This window comes from Pyxicephalus adspersus, chromosome 5 (assembly GCF_032062135.1).
Source record: "Pyxicephalus adspersus chromosome 5, UCB_Pads_2.0, whole genome shotgun sequence".
Classification (NCBI taxonomy): domain Eukaryota; kingdom Metazoa; phylum Chordata; class Amphibia; order Anura; family Pyxicephalidae; genus Pyxicephalus; species Pyxicephalus adspersus.
The window spans coordinates 40,920,222-40,941,418 of NC_092862.1; the positions used below are offsets into that span (position 1 = coordinate 40,920,222).

Below are 21,197 nucleotides of genomic sequence, written 5' to 3' on the forward strand. Positions count from 1 at the left end.
TTGAGGTTAGTGATACTTCGGACTGTGTGGTTCATAGGATTACCTATTTGAGAGTAAATGCAAAGAATTGTTTTAATAGACCGCACTACATAGTAAATGTAGAATGCACAAAGATTTAACAAATGTGTTATACTGTATTTTGGTATCTTGGCTTGACTTTGGGGGAGTGATGCAAAGGGTGAAAGAGTTAATATTAGGCCATTACTAAAAGACAGGGACTGTACCTCCATATGAATTCAAGTCTATAGATAATATTATGACTACGCAAAAGGAAATTGGAGCTTGTTTGATCCTTGATGATTCTAAAAGCTTCTTAAAGGAAAGGACAAGAAAGGAATACAGGAGAAAGGTTACATTTCAAACATTCATGGATTGTCTGGGTTTAGTAAAGTAGCTAATAAAAATTAAAAAAGCAGTTTTATGTTTTAATTTTTGTATGTGATTTGTATTTTATGTTTATGCTACACTAGCAAAGTGTTTTCATTTTTTTTGAACCACTAATGAGGAATGGTTAACAGATCTTCATAAAGCAGAACTCCAGGAACAGAGTTTTAATTGTCTCTGTTGTAGTATCACTGCTCCCTGGGTTGTTTGACTTCATTTAAAAAGGAAAATTCTAATATGAATTTTGCTGCGGTGAATGATTAAATAGTTTAAAAGCAATCTAAAAGAAGGAAAATGTAATTGCTAGCTTTACAAGAAGTAAATATTATTCTATTTAAAGCTGTGTCCTGGATGCTATGTCCTGGAAATTAAATATGATCAACTCCTGCTACAAATTTACATCTTCCAGTGAGTTAAAACAAACCCTTTGTCATGTACTAATACAAGCAGGCTTACTGAGTGCAAAAAGTAAAGATATATGTAGATTGTTATCATCACTCATGCAAACCGCCTGAGAAGGAGGTCCAGTGCATCATTGAAGCATTGCACTGTGCTAATAATTGTCCTGTTGCATGGTGTTCCGGTAATGCTCTATACCAGCCTTCTCAACCTTTTTAACATGTGGGGACCCTTGAAATAACTTTTATGCCTTCATGGAACCCTTGCCTAAATTAATATATCTACAGCTCACATGGGGGTCAGTGGGAAGAATGTCATCCTAACAGATCGCAAAAAAGATCATTGTTATAAACTGACCTGAAAGACACAAACTACCTATTGCTCAAGGAACCTCTGGAGAAGATCCATGGAAATCTGGTTGAGATATAAATTTTGGAATATCGTGAGCAATGCATTTACAATAGACCTCCTTGTCAGGAACCCTAGGGTTTCATGGAACTGTGGTTGAGAAACAGTGCCCTATACACCTTGCTGTTGTCTGTAGATGGCAAAGCTGTTCGTGGTTTCCTACATCACCATCATATTTATGGCCTTTAGTGTTAGATAACAGTGCCCGGGAATTTGTCATAATCCACAAAACATTAAAGATGTTAATATCACCTTTAATGTAGGGTGTTTACAAATGCGGGATATTATATATGGCATGCCTATTGAAATTACTATAGCAGACGATAACAGAAGGCTGCCAGTACCTTCATATCTAAGCCATGGGTGTTTTTATTATTAATAATAATAATAATAATAATAATAATATTATTATTATTTTACCTGTCCTTAATACAGTGTTTGAAATAATAAAATCACATGGTAAGATAAAGTCAATTGATTTTTATAGTGCTGTACCCATTGCTTTGTTGCAATACATTTATTTTTCTGTATAGCTGGCCTTTTGTTAGAGCCACCTTGCTTCTTGCTTTTAAAAGTGGTTTGTGTGCTCATGAATGCAGCTAAACCAGGTAAACACAATGCACATAGGCACAAGGTGTGAAAACAAAACTGCATGATCTGTACTCAATGTGTTTACCAACTTTTAGCAGACAGAAAAAAACAGCTATCATATGCACCAAATATAATATCTTTTGTAACATATTATTATAAATAATTTTCACACATTTTCAAAATATGCAACTTTCATGAAACTTTGACCTGGTGACCCTGCATGAATGTTCTTGTTTAGGCTTTCTGTCCTAGTTAAAATATTATTAGATGGTAATTAAAGTGTTTTCCAAAAGAACCAACAACATAGCAATTTTTTTTTATAATACACTGTGCTTTAGCTAAATATGATGTATTATTGAAAGCACATTTGCACTTCGGTTTGCATTGGCATGGGTTGCTTTAGTGCAGCTCAATAATTTAAATGGGCTGTCTATTGCACCCCAATAAACAGAAAAGTTGTCCATGCTGAGATTTTGGGAGTTCAGTGTAAAGCAATGCTGGATAGATGCTTTTGGGATGCCTTAAGGATGAAAGGCAGCGCAGGGTAACAAAGAAACTTTGTAAGTAGTTTCAATTGAAAATGTGTAGTTTATCAATATTTTATTTGAATGTCATCAACACATTTTTATACAGGATCCATAAACTACGTACAATTTAAAAGGTCAAAAGAGCACTTAACTTAATAATGCTTAGATCAATGAGAAATGCAGAAAGGAAATTACCTAATAACACCATTTGGAGAAAATTGTTTAATTGGTTCAGTCCAGATATTGTGAAAGCACAGATGTTTATGATAACCTAGTTTTACTCAACCTTCCAGGAACAGACCTATATGACAGCATACATCATGAGCATATATGAAAAGTGGGGGACATTAGAACTACTGGTCCTATCTCTCAGCAAGGAGAACTATAGTAAGGAGGGGCTAATTTCCTAAACCTGGGACAACGAAAAACTTGCCCCAAAATGTCACACGGTATTTAAAAATGGGTCTTTTAGGAGTGTTTCCAGTTAAAAATTTGAATATCACACATTTACAATCTTATTTCCACTTCCCATTTAGATTTTTTTGTTAATTGGGAATGTGGGATGGATGGGTTTATTGAACAGATAATTTGTATTACTGGTGATTTTTACATTTAAATTTTAACTCTCTGTTCAATCCAAAGCTAAAAGACATTTTGTCTGGAGTTTTTTGTCTAGTAATTTTACAGTTACAGTGTTCAGACTGAATAGGAATGTACAGATTTTGTAGGTGGTGTTGTAGCAGTTTAATGGAGGGGATGATAATACAGTATAAATGTTATATACCTAATGCATATTGTCATTTAAAGTATTAGGCCCACTTCATTTAGAAAATATTATAATGACATCCTAAAATCCTGAAATCATTATCATCTCCCAGCAAGGAGACTCTTCAAGGCATTTATTAATACTTTTATGACAACGTAGAGCCACTTCATAGGGATGAATGTTGCATTTGCTCTTGGTGGTTACTGGTTTAGTTCTGTACAGCCATGTATTGCCCTACATAACAATTCATACATGTACAAGTGTTACAGTCAGGCTAGCAGAAAGCTGTATACGACTGTATTTACAAATGTTTTACCTGCTCATTTTATCTCTCTTCGTCTTTAGGATGGAGTGGGTATCGAAGAAAAGTTATCCCTGAGAAGAGTGGCTGTTGTGGAAGATTTCTTCGACATCATCTATTCCATGCATGTAGAAACAGGGCCCAATGGAGAACAGATTAGAAAACATGCTGGGCAGAAGAGGACCTACAAAGCTGTAAGTAAATAATCCATTGTATATGATGTTTTAACTTAATTCACTAATTTTTACTGCACATTTGTTATCACTGTGTATATGTTTTTTTTTTTAACTCGTTGAGTGTGTGTATTGCATTTGTATGCATTAGGTAATATTTGACAAGTCTACGTGAAACTATTATTTCTTTCTCAGCATGACCTGTTAATTTAATGAAAAGTGAATATTAATGGAAAAGCTTCACAGATAGTTGTTCTCTTGCAGTATATATTTATTTGTATTCTGTATTTGCATATTGATTGATATATCTGTATGTGTACTGTGTATATATCACTGGATTCAGAATTGATTTACCACAGAAGTAGATCCTTGACAAAAACCTTATTAGTGCACCACACATAGGATTCTCGGCAAAACAGAACCTATGCATGAGGATGATTCAGAGGTCCTTTATTAAAAAATTGAGATAATTGAGATTGATTTTTCTAAAAAAAACTGTACAGGATTAAATAGTTTTTTTCATAAATCTGAAGTTTGGATTCAACCTCCAGCAGCAGATGTCATAATGTACACAGTTTTGTTTAAAAGGGTCACAAAGTATATATATAGTATGTATTATCAAATATACTGTATTTCTAGAAATACTTTGCAATGTCGAAGCAGGCGTGTTTTCCATATTTAAACCTGTTGAGTTAATCATATACATTGCTGTTGACTTTTACATATACAACGGGTAGGAATTCAGAGCCCGTGTCCTGTAACTACAAATATCTAAGGTCACCAGGTTTGCACACTTTATAGTAATAATATATCTGTCTGGAATGTATTATATATCTGCAAGTGTATTGCAAAGTCACTGTTATTGTGTGAGGTTTACATAGTAAAGACGTAAGCTACAATAATAAAATCTGTTTTTTTACCATCTTGATTGTAGTTCAACAGTTCAGTGGTATATCTTTTTTATGCCATATCTTGCAATTAAGTTGTTGCACATAAAGCTATCCCATACTGCTACTTTGCCAACCAAGGCCAACCCAACATTGGGCCAGTAATATTTTTTTCAATCTGAACTAGAAAAAATAAACATAACTCCTTTGACTGTACAGGTAGTCCCCCGGTTACATATGAGATAGGGACTGTAGGGGTTTGTTCATATGTTGATTTTTTATGTAATTCGGAACATGTACAATATTTTAATAAATGCAATTAGGACAGATGTTTTTCTCAACATAATATTAGGCAGCACGCTGGCAGTTACTGTATAAAATCCCCACTGTCAGTTAATCACAAAGCCAAAAAAAAAAAATCTTTATGGAACCTAGACATTTATTAACTTCTGGAGCAAGCTGTGCTTTGATATGCTAAAATTTACAAGAGGCTGCAGAAAGAGCTCAGTTCCTAAGATTACCCTCAACATCAGCTGTGTTTAGCAAAAGATTTCTTCTGCAAGTCATGCAAACCGCCCCCTCCCTCCCTCTAGCCTCCATTCTGCACACAGCAAGCAGGGAAGCCCAGTTCGTATCTAGGAGGCGTCCTATGTCTTACCCGGGGGCTACCTGTAATGTGTGCTAGTGGTTTCACCACTAGTTATTGCAGGATCCAGTGTCCCTAATATTATACATTATACAGCCTGGGCTCACAGTTTTCTAGAATTGGGCAAATTCAGAGGGCCCGATCCTTCCACCTGGACTGAGCAGCACTCACATAATGGGCCTGATTTCTTAAACCTCTCCAAGGCTGGAGAAGATACACTTCCATCAGTAAACCTGGAATGGATTTCTTCAAAGTCATTTGCTATGTGCTAGCAAATGTTTTGAATCCAGGACCAGATCAATTCCAGGTTTTCTGGATCACCCAGCATCACTGATGAAAGTGTATCCTCTCCAGCCCAGGCCCATTATGTGAGTGCTGCTCAGTCCAGGTGGAAGAAGCACTGTAACAAAGTTCTGAATCTATGAGGATCCCACAATGTGTGTTCAAGCATCCCTGGCAGATGTGTTCCAGGGTTGCCAAATCAATGAAAATGTAATAGAGTTTGGTTTATGCTCTATACAAATGTTTGGATGGAAAGAAAAAAAAAACAAAGCAGCTAGACTACTTCCCATATACATCTCAAGGTATAATATCCAGTTTTGAGTTTATATAGCGTACGTTTACCTCTAAGCACTATGGCTGAAGCACATTCTGCAATGCCAGTGGTGCAAAAGAAAGCTGAACAAAATGATCACATAAGTCAGCCTTTAGTTAGAATGATTGTTAAAAAGTTTTTATAAACCCTGAGTTTACTTTTTTTGAACCTTCCTTCTAAAGATGATAGTTTTTGCTGAAATAATAGCTTCAATGCTCTCTTTTCAAGTCAATACCTTAAAATGGACTGCACATCAGGTATTCTGGCTTTTCTTGCTTCGGGCAATAAAAGAAAGAATTGGAGAATCTGCATGACTGCTAAGCAGCTAGCAATTTTAGGAGGACATTGAATTGCAAAAGCATTCCCCATAGTTGTCTCTGCATGTTTGCTTTAGTTTAAGAACCAAGTTACTGTCCTCCTGTGTTTAGCAGATTCTTTCTATACAGAGTTGTATTCTGTTCCCCATTACACACACATAGAGGATGGTGAGGGTGATGATGTTCATCCCAGTTTTAACATTTTCTAAATCCGATGCTTCCACCTGACATCACACATAAAAGTATTTTTTCTTCCTTCACATGAGTAAATCGTGGTACAAATACACAAACAGATGTCATCATGTTGATAGTGCATTAGCTACAGAATTGTACCCAGGGTTGTGGAGCAACACCTATTGAAATACTACAGGTGCTGCTTCACATTAGCAGCCTAACTCCTGTAAGCCTGCTGTCTGCCAGGAATATACCCTTGCTCCTGAGAATCCCCAAAGGAAATAATTAAAGGCTTGGACATCTGCCAGTAACAACAACCAACAATGTGAAATTCTACCTGAACAGCGGGAGTGCCTGTGATATGAGCCTTCAGCCTATTCCTATGTTATGAGGGCTGGTACGAGAAAGCCTGTTCTAATAATTAGTGCTTAACAGTAGATCTGGAAGAGATACTCCCACATCTGGGGACTTACAGAAGAGAGAGTTCACAGACTAGACATAACTTGTAGTCCCTGTGGATTGAAGCATAAATTTGGTCAAAGCAAAGATTTCACCATGAATTTTTTTTCATTTATTTTATTATTTAAAATCATTCTTGCCTCTTATGGGAATACCTGTTTTGTTCTAAATCTGTTGTCTTCTCTTCTAAACATCCAATTTTCTAAACCTGCAGATAAGAAAAATACTACATACCCACTGCGTTGCTTGTCAACAGATCCATCAGAAAAATGACAATTGTCACACAAATGCTTAAGGATTTGGGCATTTGTGAAGAAAACTAGGAGGTTTTCAATTCTTGATGTCCAAGGCCTTTGTTTACCAAAGCAGTCATTAAATGGGTGCTCATCAGAATAAGTTTATTTTAAGACTATAGGTATCTGGTCCGATGAATTGCCTTCCTGTGCAGGTCCTGTCTGGGACAGCTTCAAGCACAAGGACAGCTTGGTGTGTTATATGTGTGCCTATAGCAAGTGCTAGTCTGAGCCCTTTTTTATAATGTAAAGGGGTAAATCTTAAATTAAAGCTAAACTCCAGAAAAACATTCATATACACACACAAATAAACATACAAATCTTGTTTTACCCGCCAAACATTTTTTTTTGATTCACACCTGACAGTACAGTCAGCCTGGGGACCTGACCTTTCTCTGCTGAAGTTAAAGCAGAACTTTTAATAAAATAAAAAATATACACTTAGCTTTACTTTCGCAGAGCCCTCCATCCCTCCACAGTCGGTCCCACGCTGTCCTAGATTCTTTATTTGAGCCCAGTTTATTAAAGCTCCCCAAGGCTGGAGCGAATACACTTTTATCAGTGAAGCTGGGTGATCCAGCAAACCTGGAATGGATCCGGTCCAGGATTCAAAAAATTGCTAACAAATAGCAAATGACTTTTAGGAAATCCATTCCAGATTTGCTGGATCACCCAGATTCACTGATAAATGTGTATTCTGTCCAGCCTTGGAGAGCTTTAATAAATCAGGGCCAATGTTCCGGCATAGAGAAGCCAGCGGGCGACACCATCTTCATCTGTCTTCTTTTTGCTTTTGCTTACTTGACCAGATTTTGTACAGTGCAGGCTATTACCTCCTGTAAATGTAAAAAAGGAAATGGTGATCTCACCGTGTATGCGTGAGATTGTCACGTTTTATTTACATTGTGGGAAAAGCCCCTCCTGTTTGAGATTGGGCTTGCGCAGAAGGAACAGCCGATACATGTTTTACTTTATAATAAAGGTTTATCTCTACTCTTTTATATAAAGTAAAAAAATATTATGATTGGTCCGCCTCTAAGTAGTACAACTACTGTTGGTCTTTTCCCTACCCCCATCTGTGACTGGACAATGAAGGAGGAGCAGTAAACCTTTGTCCTTTCACTTTGCTTTCTCCTACTTTGTTCTTGTTAACACAAAAGGTACTGCAGCACAATATATAGCTAAATTATTTCTCTACTGCTTTCTCTGTTAACTGTAAGATGACCACATAGTCCTTTGAATAGCCCAAAAAGATGTTTCGGGGCCAAGAAATATAATTTAGGGATCAGTGACACAAGTAGCTTGTTACCAACCTGTCTTTTCTGTGCAGAGGGTGAGCCGTAGGTTTTTCTGCAAATTACATCATTGGTCTTGGTTGGCAAAAATCAGAGGAGGCTTTTTTACTATTTAACTAGGAGAATTTTTTTTTAATTCTGTTAGTGAAAATCAGGTATTTTATATAAGTTGCATGATTCATTCCATGAAGAGTGACCTAGCTAAAATAATTGAGAATATGTATATTTGAATGCACTAACTACAATTATATATGTGACTTGGAATACAAATATGCAGCTGTATGAGATATTAGTAATTTAATGTAGTCAGATGCTGTTGGCTTGTATCTATTAATTGGACTTAATATCACTTCAGTTATTTATTATGCTCTGTGTGCACTCATCCAGATGCCCAACACTCATCCATAGTTTTGATACATTATGTATGCAGCCACAAAACAACCATCAAAAGGCTGAAATGAGTAATAAAAAGAAATGTATTGTAAGTAAATACCACCCCCTATAGGTTCTATGTGAAGGCAGCATAGTCATTGATTTATTAAAGTCTTGTACCGTTTACTGATAACCACACCTCTTTACTCTTTTATGTATGAGAAGTCTGTATGATTAAAACAAAATCCCATCAAAATGCAGACACTGTCTTGTCTTTGTTAGGTCAAATGTATCAATCACTAGTGCAGGGAGAAACTGTTCTTTTGCATAGTTCCTTTTTTTCTTCTTCCTGAAATGACCTACAGGACATCTCCGTGTCATTTTAACATTGTAGACATCCTCCTAGTCTTGAGAGCAATGTGATGAAAACTTGCTTTGACTGCTAATACTTTCTGGTAGCTACAGAGTTAACTTCATATGGCAGCAGCAAGAGAAGTGTAGAACCAATAGGACTGAACAGGCAGAATCCAGTTACTATAGTGTGTTGCTGTCCAAGGTCCTGCAGTGCTGAAGTGCTCCCTGCACAAATGTTCTCTGCTATACTGAACCTCACAGCTGGCTCACAGCACTCAGTCTGAGCCCAGCTCTTCTGTTGTGTGTTCTGCAAATATTGTTCACAGGTGGGGCATTAAACCCAATTGACTTGACCATCATGGAAATATAGCACCTGTTCTTTCCCATCAATGAGCCAAGCATATTTCTGTTGAAATTACACAATCATTGTGTTGTGAATAAACACTGTTTTTTAATATGTGCTAAAGCTTTTATTTTTCAGCGATAAACAGTTTATATGTAGATATTGCAAGCAGAAATAACATGACGTTAAGTATACAATGTAAAGGCTTCTTCTAAATTACCTTGCATCTGCGGCTTCAATAAATGTTGAGTGTATAACAAATTCATATTCATGCTCCTAGCACCTTTTGTATTGGATAGCATATCATAAAAAATACTGAACTCTAGATGTACCCAAAAGAGGTCTGGCGGACAGTAGTGGTTTACCTGCAGCTGATCTTTTGTTGCTTTGTTCTGCGCTGTGTCACTGTTTGGGGGGTATCCATCTTGGTAGAGGCAAAGATTTACTTCCTCCTGTAGAGTCTCCAGCAAAGAAAACAGTGCAGCACTGTAATGACATCGCTAAGTCTTACTCTAAATCTGCTAAGACTAGCAGAGGAACTGTGTAAGACCTCACATTACGGATATGCAGCTACATACGAGAGTACATAGGCACCTTTACATATCAGGAAGTACACACCAATTTAGGTATGAATTCAAACAAAATGTACATTTTTCAGGGTATGGCTTAAGGCACAATTAAAACTTCTAGATGTTCCCTAAAAAATAGCAGATCTTTAGTTTTTGGATTTGGGTCAAAATTAAATACTCTTAAGTCTTGGTATGTTCCTGTGTATAAACTCTCCAACTTTAGACATTTACTTTATTCACTTGATTGTGGCAACAGGTGTTTTACCATACTTTCCTTTAGCATTCAAGCTGTTCATATGTTTCCTGGTTCAGTCTCTTCCTGGTATCTTAATTTATAGGAATCTTCTGCCTTATTTATAGCCATCTGTAATTTGGTTGCTGCTAGAGCATATAGATTCTATCCAATGGTTTTAACATCCTGCCAACAGTGTTTGTATGTCTGCCTATCAAAAAATGTGTCAGTTTTAAATGTATTTGATACTATGTTTATTTTTTATCAGTTTATTGTTCTTGAATGCTATGCTGTTTGTATCAGCTGTTTGCATATCTATGTGTGCCTAACTGTCTGTTCTTTGTGCCTCACTGTCTCATCGCATATCTTCTGTTCTCAACTTTATTACGCCTTGCTTTTTTCCGCTTGTAATTCTTTGTACCTCTGGCTCCTTATGTATCTATTTCAACACCTTGTGCCTTGTGGTTCCTGTGGTATTTTCTGTCTCCAAGTTCTCCCTTTTATGTATGTATCTATTCCCCCTTATGCCCTGATGCCTCCTTTTCTGGCATAGTGAGCCCTACACTTCACACTAAGGGCCTGATTTAATAAAGTTTTCCAAGGCTGGAGAAGATTCACTTTCATCAGTGAACCTGGAATTGATCTGGCCCAGAAATAAAAACATTTGCTAACAAAAATCAAATGACTTTTAAGAAATCCTTTTGAGGTTTGCTGGATCACCCAGGTGCGCTGAAGAAAATGTATCCTCTCCAGCCTTGGAGAGCTTCAATAAATCAGACCCTTTATGTTTCCTGTGCCTACTGATCCATAGCATAAGCCTCTTGTTCTCCCTCGTACACAATGACCAGCATTTTTGTGATAATGGCACAGTACTGAGAGTGTACAAATAAACTACTACTAGGGAGTGGGAGAATTGCAACAAATGATTCAGTGACAGTGACAACTCACCAATACTGAATGATAAAAACTGGAGAAAGAGAAAATTATAGTTATTGTATCTTTTATTCTATTCCTTGGATGAAAGTAAATGTATTCTTTCTTTTCTGTTATCCACTCATTGATATAATCTGGAGTGCCTCCTTAAAGAACTCTGATGTATAGACGAGGACAGAATTTTCATCCATCCACAGCTGCCTGTGGGTAATGTTTATTTTAGATCATCCTACCCATCCCCGGAAATTGGGATGGATCCAAAATGAATAGGAATGGGTGGGGATCCTGTCTCTGAGCTCTAATAACTGTATGCAGTCATTGCGTATAAAGGTGGTGTTTAGCATATAAATTATTTTATTTGCACAACCTTTTTTATTATTTCTCTCCGCATTTACTTGCAGATCAAGACACAATGACATGGGACAAAATGACTCTGGTCATTTAAAGGTGAACTATAGGCAGATATAATAGCCACAAAATAATGCAGCTCCATATTTAATATTTTACATAATTTGATATAGTTTTTTTAAACACAAGCATTTTGAATACCTGAAACTGACCAGGTATATTATCCTATTGCAGTTTCCTGCATGTCAGATACTATATTATATATAGTAGTATATATATATTGTTTATGTGGTTTTATATTGTACCCCTGATAAAGAGGGACAGCCTAACCTATCAAAAAGGCATTGGCTATTTTATTTCATCCCAACAAGATTAAAAAAAAAGACATTTCTGGACTCTACAAACATAGGCATGGCACTTTGCAGTAAAAACCTGGTAGGGGTTTAGCACTATATCCTGATCTAAAAAACTTTTGCCTTTAGTTTACTTTAAAGCAATATCATTTGCTGGCTAGCTCTCCACAAAAATACACTCTTTCATGCTTGATGAGGAACACCTAAGTGTTTCAAAAGCTTGAATTTATATCTGTTTCATTAGTCATTTTTCTGTATAATTTGACTTTTGTGCTTTATTTGTTGGCTTTCTTTGTACTCTGCAGCACGACAAACAAAGAAATATATGCAGTAAATATTATTCCACTTATAACACCAAAACAGATATTAGTGGCCTTGTTTCACTTTCTTCCCCACCTAAATAGTCATGTGTAGTGTTATTAGAAATATTTTCCTCATTTTTTGTTGTTTTAGTGTAGCATCTTCTACAAAGGCAGAGCGTCTGTCCTGTCATTACTGGCAGCTTAGGTTTCACTTCTGTGATTTCAAAGCTTTAAATATTCAACATATTCATTTATTAGGTGGAGGGTGAATAGTATTACCATAATTTCTCATTTGTTGTCATATATTCGCTTGCTAATGCTGGGTATCGGGGACAGCCAAGCCTTGTATCAGTTTTAAATTAAACAAATTGACTATCAACATTAATTTGCATTTACAAAGATACATTACTGTTATCACAGCTTGAAGCCCACTTTCCAAAATCTAGAGTGGAATAAGGAAGGAAGAGGAAGAAATCAGCATCCAATTTATTGCAGAAAATGTATAAATTTTTGTCTTTTTTTATTCATAACTTCATGAATTGTAAAACAGAGAGTATCAGAATTATGTAGATGAAGCTTATTATTATTAATTTTATTATGATTTTTCACAAGAGCATGAAACAAAAATTGAAAACCTAATATGTGAAGTGTGGAGATACAATCAGATTTGTATTAGTCATAAGTCAAAGTTAGTCAAGGTAATCCTTTGTTGAGCAGTAAGAATTGGTTGCAACTGAACCAAGGTATAAGGCGCCTTGTCGACCACCAACAACCCAAGCAGTCAGTCACCTTCTATTTGAATATGCACAGGAAGGGATGTGTATGTATTTGTATTATAAAGGTGCAGAAGAATAATAATTATGTTGTAAGCAAGTGCTAAATTTTCAAGTTTTTATTTATTTATTTATTTACCTGATGTCTTCAGAACCAAGTTGTGTCACTGTCCATAGTTGTTCATGTCTACTTTTTTACATTTAGGTCCCATATTTAATTCCTGTTTATCTAAATCCCCAGAAATCTGTCTTCAGTCTCTTTGAGTCCAAGTTTAGATATTCCCCTATCCCTTGTTGGTTTCTATTAATAAGTGCTGCTGGACACTGATATGCAGGAAAGCTAATTAAACCTACTAGGTGCACTTGGGCATTAGAGAGCTAGAATTTTGTATTTGTTTAGAGTGTCCTTACCCATAATTTCAGTTCCAGTTCTGATATGTGTTTATGACCTATTTTGTTTCTCCACGATCCATATCTGCCTGTCATGACCTGTTGCTTGGTTGACCATGACCTTGCCTGTCAATTTTGTAATATGCTTTCATGTTTGCCTACTGTCAGCTGTTGCCACTCTGACAAAGAACGAAGCCCGTTATTCCTTGCAGTGTGTCCTGATGAACCTTCAATTGCCTGATAACATGGAGAGTCTACTACCCCTGTGATATCTATTGTCATAATGGGTCAGGGGTGATTTATAAAAGCTCTCCAAGACTGGAGAAGATAGACTATATCATGGGCGAACTTGGGTGATCCAACAAACCTGGAATGGATTTCTTAAAAATCATTTGCACTTAGTTTTCATTCCAAGTTTGCTGGATCACCCAAGTTCTCCCATGATAGTCTATCTTGTCCAGTCCTGGAGAGCTTTAATAAATAAAGCCCCCTACAGTGCTTTTCAGATTTCACAATTTTTAAACAGTTTGCATGTATTTTGTTTTTGACCTATACAATTGAGAAGTTTAAAAAGCATGAAAAAGAAAAATGGTTCTGTATGCTCTAAGTACCTTGTAATACAAGCATATCATTCTTCCTTTGATTTTATTTGATTTTGCCCATTTTGTTCACTGGATTTATTTGCGTTCTGGAAGTTAGTCATCAGTGCTTTATTCACTGATTCACTTCTCAGCTTTCAAAAGTCACCTCACGGTCTCTTTTGTATTACATTGGCTGGCTTATACATTATAGCTTTAAAAATACTTAGGCAATGGTGGGTGAATCTTGTCAGAAAACTGGAGAACTAAGAAACTGCTTCTTATCTTTTTACAAATCAGTTCCTGGACCACAAGGGCACCATAGCAAACACAATATAGGGCCCCCTCAATCTTCTTCACCTGGGCTGTTCAGCAACAATAATTGTTTTGGGGGCTTTCAGATAAGTGTTCTTGTCTTAAAATGTATCTCAGCGACCATAGGAGCTAAGTAGTCTGGACTGGCCTCTCCCTTGAACTTCAAACTTTCACTTGCTGGTGTACTTGGCAGTATTTATTGATGTTGGGAGATGAGCTTTTGTATAGTTTCATTTGAAGTTAAATCCCCATTTTACATTGTAAATTTCTTTCAGTTTTAAAGCAATCAATATTGAATTTTCATTCTTTATTCATTCTTTCATTCACTCCTTTTTGGGGTACATTTGTATGGTTTAAAGCTTGTAGAATGTTACAGAACCTGTGGGGCAATTCCCTTAAAAAGCATCTAAATTGCTAAAGCAGTTTTAGTGGAGAGTGATGAGTATCCTTTTTAATTGGAGCTACAGTTACATCCAGTTTAACCAATATTCTACCATTAAAAGTTTTCCTAACAGTTTCCACTGCATTGAGTCTATCAGATTTGTGTCATTAGATTCTCCAGCAGCAGCATGGATTAATAATGTTCATTAGGGAACATTTATAAAGGCTGGAATTCATAGCAGGGTGCCGCAGCTAAATATAGCTATTTAGACAAAATGACCTAATCACTGACTGACTACCCCAAAGAGAATATTTAGTTGATGTAATGTAATGCTGATTAATGATAACCAGGGTCTCCAGGGTAGCATGGCTACAAGGAAGAATGAAGATGAAAAGTTTAAAGGAAATGTATATTATTTATAGGGCCTTTTTACATTTACATTTTAAAGACAATTAGATGTAGGTAAATAATCTTATCATGCTAATATTTTTTATTATTAAAACTAAGGTAGTTTAAACCATTTTTTCTTGTATGTTTGTAGTTTTAAACAGTATGTACACAAAATTACTAATTTTTTTCTCATTACATATGCATGTAGTGCTTCCTGCTTTGGATTATTCTACAGTGATTCTTCTTATTTGGGTGTGCTAAACCTCAGAAGACTAAAATGTGATTAGCAGTAGGTAAAAGAAAGAAATGATTCAGATACTAAATAAAAAGAAATATGTTTATTAAAATGCTTTAGACCTATCATGATTATGTGCACCCAAGATTCAGCAGACATTGGACAGGTGACATTTGGGGGATGTGGTTCATTGGCGCCTAGCCACAGGATTACTATGATATTAATCACATCATTAGCTGTTGTGTCAGTTTTTCTGCCCTGTCGGTGTGAGTTAATCTCAGACACAGAGGGCCTGATTTATTAAAGCTCTCCAAGGCTGGAGAGGATACACTTTCATCAGTGAAGCTGTGTGATCCAGCAAATCTGGAATGTCATTTGCTATTTGCTACCAAATGTTTTGAATCCTGGACCAGATCCATTCCAGGTTTGCTGAATCACCCAGCTTCACTGATGAAAGTGTATTCTTTATTATTCAGGGAGAAAGAGTGTAAGTACTCGACAAAGACCTTAACTTTTTTTTTCCTCATTCATGCTGCAAAAAGAACCCAACATATCTTCTTATTGCAAATAAACTATATATTCAGTATATGAATTTTACTTCCCTTGTAACTCTGGTATTTATACCTAAACAGAAAATCCTGGATGAGCTACAAGTAGTGTAATCTATGTGCTATATATTAGATCTAACTTCTGGTTATGCTGCAGCCTCATAACCTCATAGCAATGGATATGATACTAATACCAGAAGCAGATTCATATGACCGGTATCATACAGTCTTATCACTATAGACACAGTTGATCAAATCTTTACACAAACCTGCAGCTGGTTTTTATAGCTTTCAGGTTAAAGATGCATGCTAAACTACAGAGTTGATCAATCTTGTATCCCAGGGGCCATATGAGATTTGCTTTTACAGTCCTGTTGATATATATTCACTTACTCATCTATGACCTGTAACTCCTGCGTTCTCTGTCTTATTTTCTTTCTTTTGCTCAGTTTGCATTAGCACATCTACACTGCAAAAAATGTAAGAAAAAAGCTTATTTAGAGAAATAACAACCTTTCCAAACAAACTATAGTTGTTCAGTCTTTGTCTAGGCATGCAGACTTAACAGCTAGAGTTGTAGCTCTTGGGTTTTTTTGCAATTTTTCTGAGCATTGCACGGTCTGACCTTGGGGTGAATTTACTGGGATGACGAATCCTGGGAAGATTGGCAACTGTCCTGAATGTTCTCCGCTTGTGAATAATCTTTCTTACTGCAGAGTGATGAACTTCAAATTATTTGAAAATGGCATTATACCCCTTCCCAGATTGATGGGCAGTGGCAATTTCATCTCTAAGATCATTGTTGATGTCTTTACTTATTGGCATTGTGTTAATGCACACCCAAATGCTCCAGACCATCAAACTGTCAATGCTTCTGCTTTCTTATAGGTGGTCACTCTTACTAATGATCAATTAATAAAGTAGATTTGATAGGCAGCACCTGGCTTTTTTTATTCCTTTATAATAGGTATGGGTGTACTTAATTTTTTTATGCACTGCTTCTCCATTTTGACATGTCCTTGTGATATGTCATGTGTTTTATGGCCTGCTAAAGACAAATGATTTTAATTTCATTATTCATTCTCTTATTGGTACAGGTGTATGGTTTCTTGTGCCTAATATCCACCTCCATCCTCTGTATTCTCATCTTTGTCTAGTTAGCGGGGAGCTTTAATAGGAAGCATAGATTCAAAATACATAAAAGTTGATGCAGTTCTATAAATATATTACATTAATACATTTATTTTTTTTTAATGCAAGCACTAAAACACCTTAATTGTTCAATTATTATAACACATCATCAATGCAAGTAATACAAGTAGAGAGAGATAAAAGGCACAAAAAAAACAAAACAAACAAAAAAACGAAAACAAATGCTGTCATGCAATAACCAAGCTGACTCTTATTTTATTGTCCAGTGTCAGGGTTGAGATGGGTGAAGAGGAGACCTGTATTTAAACATTAAGCTGCAGCAAAGATAAGAAAAATTCAGGTACCTCCCATGCCAGTAAGGGCTGTGACAGGCGGCATGGCTATGTACATCTTTTGTAGTAAACTGACGAAAATACAAAGCTTTACCTATAAAGTAATGTTACAGCTCTCAGGATAAACTAACAACGTGGGGTCCAAATAAAACTATTGCTTTATTTAATATTAATACATATGCTTTAAGCTGCTTTATTATAGGATTTCCAACCCTAAATTTGGCACAGCTTTGTACTGTTCTTCTGGTGAACTCAGTTTGTTAAATCTACCCTTATTTATGTGCACTTGTAAGGCTACGTACACACTTGCAATGGTTCTCGTTTGATAATTTGCTCAGGGCTGATATCAGACGAGAATCTGGCGTGTGTACAGTGCTCGTAGTCCAAACGACCATCCTGGCGGATCCACGGATGGCAAACAAACGTAATGCAAGTGAAGAGAAGAGAGCGCAGCAGGGTGCTGCTCCATCATTCTCCCCTCCCCTCTCCCTATAAAGCAGAATGGTGCTGTATGTAGAGCACTCGTTCATCCATCGTGCAGTCGTTTGTCGTTGGAAAGGATTGTGATACTTTCCAGCTATATTTCTCTACTTGGTATGCAATCTCTACAAAGACAATAAAGGATTAGTTTCTACAAAGGATCCATATACCAACTTCATCTGGGCATTCTCAGTTTGAAAGAAAGGCCCAAGTTAAACTAATAACACCACCGCCACTAATACGAAGGATCTATAGTAGAAATGTTCTGCCATGCATTGTATATTTATATACTTATTTTTTTAAACTGACCTTCATATTACTTTACACATGTAAAGAGATTTTTTTCCTTGATAGTGGTACTTGAACCCAAATATAAGGAAGATGAGGTGATGAAGTCATACCTACTGACACAGCTAAATCCATGTCACATTAAAATGACAAAACAAATCCTTTCTTATATTAAGATTTGTGATCCTCATTTGTAAAACTCTGCTCTTCTCTGTTAGGAGAAATGTCACAGCTAAGAGCTTTGAACTTAAAGTCAGCTGCTACTAATACTCAGCACTCATTTACCAAAGTTTGAAAATTCAAAGCTTGTAAAAAAATGTATTGGCTAATATGATCTGACAACATTGAGGGCCTGATTTATTAAAGCTCTCCAAGGCTGGTAAGAATACACTTTCATCAGTAAAGCTGGGTGATCCAGCAAACCTGGATTGGATCTGGTCCAGGATTGAAAACATTTAGTAACAAAAAGCAAATGACTTAGGAAATCCATTCCAGGTTTGCTGGATCACCCATCTTCACTGATAAAAGTGTATCCTCTCCAGTCTTGGAGAACTTTAATAAATCAGGCCCTGAGTCTTTTAGGGCAAATGTGATGTATTTTCAGCAACCACCTATTTTACCCTATAAACATTTTATTTCAAAAGAGGATCTTCAAAAAGGCAAACAGAGGGTTTTTATGGCAAACAATGTTGTATTTTTGATCAATTCTCAAAATAAAAAGTAAAGCTAAGCACAAAAAATACATGTGTCTCAAAATATACAGTGATTCACAAATATTCGGGCATGCATCTGGCACTAGACAGTGTGCAACATAGATTATGTGAACAAACATTTCCCTTTAAAGTTCAGCATCAGCATATAGGTGTTAGCCAATAGCATGTATGTGAGAATCATACCTGACGCATTCACCCTAGTGTAGGCTTCCTCAGGGGTGGTTGCACGCATAAGTATTATGTGCCGAAATCAACATGGACATTGACACAAGCCATCAATGATAAATAAATGCAATAAAATAAATTAAATGTGTAATTTGTTATATTAATATTGCAGTGTTTACCTAAAAGTGAATATAAATCCTAACATTAAACTTCACCTTGTTGCTGTGTATATATTTATACCATTGAAAGCATTTAGTTTTATCTGATTGATAAGTAAAAATACCTGATCTAGTAAAAATACCCGTTGATCCGGTTTTAGTTAGTTTTGCTTCCAATACTTTATGCAAACTGCAAAACAACTCCCTTTATTCAATGGGGAGGAGAAAGAGATGGGTTGTGTAGGCTAAACACACTTTCTCTCATAGGGCCTGATTTATTAAAGCTCTCCAAGGGTGGAGAGGATACACTTTCATCAGTGAAGCTCTGTGATCCAGCAAACCTGCAATGGATTTTTTAAAAGTCAAGTGCTATTTGTTAGCAAATGTTTTCAATCCTGGACCAGATCCATTCCAAGTTTCCTGCATCACTTAGCTTCACTGATGAAAGTATGTCCACTCCAGCCTAGAGTGACAACACTCACCCTCAGTAAATGCAATATTTTGGTGGAGAATCGATTTACCTTTCACAATAGGCGAATAATAGACTAATAATAGGCTAATAATAAAAGTAAACTTTTATTAAGAGCTAGGAATATGTCCCCAAAGTCGGCAATTTTCAGAGCAAGTTGGGATGTGATTGAAAGCTGAGGGGAATACCTGCAAAAAAAAAAACAAAAAAAACAAAACTCATCCATAAATGGTATAATTTAGACACCTTTTGGTGTACAAGAAATATTACAGTAAGCTGCATTCATACCCTGATGACCCTAGTTTCTGTTGACTGCTGTTGACCTGCTCTGCAAGGTATACAGTAATTTCCATCTGTCTGTGCAAATATGCTGAAATAGCTGTGAAATTGCTGCCCCTTGTTACCTTGCTGAATGCTCCATGCTGCCTTAAACAGTCCGTTACTTAAACCCATGTCATTCAATGCCAACAAGTAGCCAGTGAGTGTTAAAATTCATATGATGCATCAAGTAGAGTCTGCAATAAATACTGATATTTATCATTGAGCTGACAACACTGACATTATCAATAATTGCATTTTAAAACCACATTAGGACCCTTTTACACTGCAGTACAACCCAGATATATTCATGCATTTGGATACTGCCATAAACCCATATACAAAAAACTAGTACATGCTGTCTGACAGAGGCCTGACATACAGGGAAAGATGGAAGGGGTTGCCCTTTTGACACATTCAGCTCTGTGTGTGTTCTGCATACAGATCGTATACTTTTTCACTGCAAAGGGTTAAAATACTAAGATAGAGTACTGATTCAGCTGTATTACTTGCTTCATGCAGGTGGTAATTATGAGAGTTTATGCAATGTTTACATGACTAAAAAGAACTAAAAATATGTTTTAGCCCTGGAACTAATATAGAAAGTATTATAAAAACACAATATAATATAATGCAAAGTAAACATTGATGTTGCTTTGGTCTCCAGATGTCCATTAAGGTCCTGACAACAACTTCACTCTTCCTTACCTGGGAAAGAAGGGGGATGCTAGCTATCAGATTGTTTTAAAGCAGGGGTGCCCACACTTTTTTTGGCTTGCGGGCTACTTTTAAAATGACCAGTCAGAATGATCTACCAACAATAAAAATGCTAAACATATATTTATTTATATATATACCGAGTATGACACAGAAGTGACTGGAGCTAATGAATGGCAGAACATTGCACTACAAGACTATAGTGACAGGAAAGCTACAGTTCACCTGTCATATGAGAATAACGTGCTGCACAAAAAAAAGAACTGCTAATCTGTACAAAGGTATCTTGGCTGCCCATCACTGCTCACCTCAGACTGCCCTCTCTACCTCCACTCCCCACTGTTACACAGAGCCTTCTCGCGCACAGAAAGACATCCCCAGCATCCCTACAGACGTACAACAGGTCTGGTTAACAGCAGGAAGGGGTAAGGCAGGGCTCCGGGATCGACTCACATTGCCTTTGTGATCGACTGGTAGATTGCGATCGACGTTTTGGGCACCCCTGTTTTAAAGGAGTGTTAAACTATGCTGAGGTAATTTGTTTTTAAGCAAACCTCAAACTTAAACTAGTCTCTTTGATGACCTATTAGGTATATAAACAGGGAGGACAGGGTTTCTGTTACTCAGCTGATAAAAATACATGGAACTTTGTTTAGGTGACTCCCCCAGTTTCCTGTGACCTGGTATTTTATTATATAGGTATTTATATTTATAAGCTTCCCAAGTGATTTTGCACTTATATCCCAAAGTTTTATCATGATCCCACCAATGAC

At 36.5% G+C, this 21,197-nt stretch overlaps 1 protein-coding gene across 2 annotated transcripts in view; it reads left to right on the forward strand.

Annotated features, from left to right (window-relative positions):
• The window catches only part of NOL4 (nucleolar protein 4), a 152,883-nt gene that overhangs the window by 64,329 nt on the left and 67,357 nt on the right, over window positions 1-21,197 (forward strand). For both annotated transcript variants that reach the window (XM_072411266.1, XM_072411265.1), the window contains exon 2: window positions 3,421-3,570. In XM_072411266.1, coding sequence (XP_072267367.1) covers window positions 3,421-3,570 — 150 coding nt within the window. The remainder of the gene's footprint in view (window positions 1-3,420; window positions 3,571-21,197) is intronic.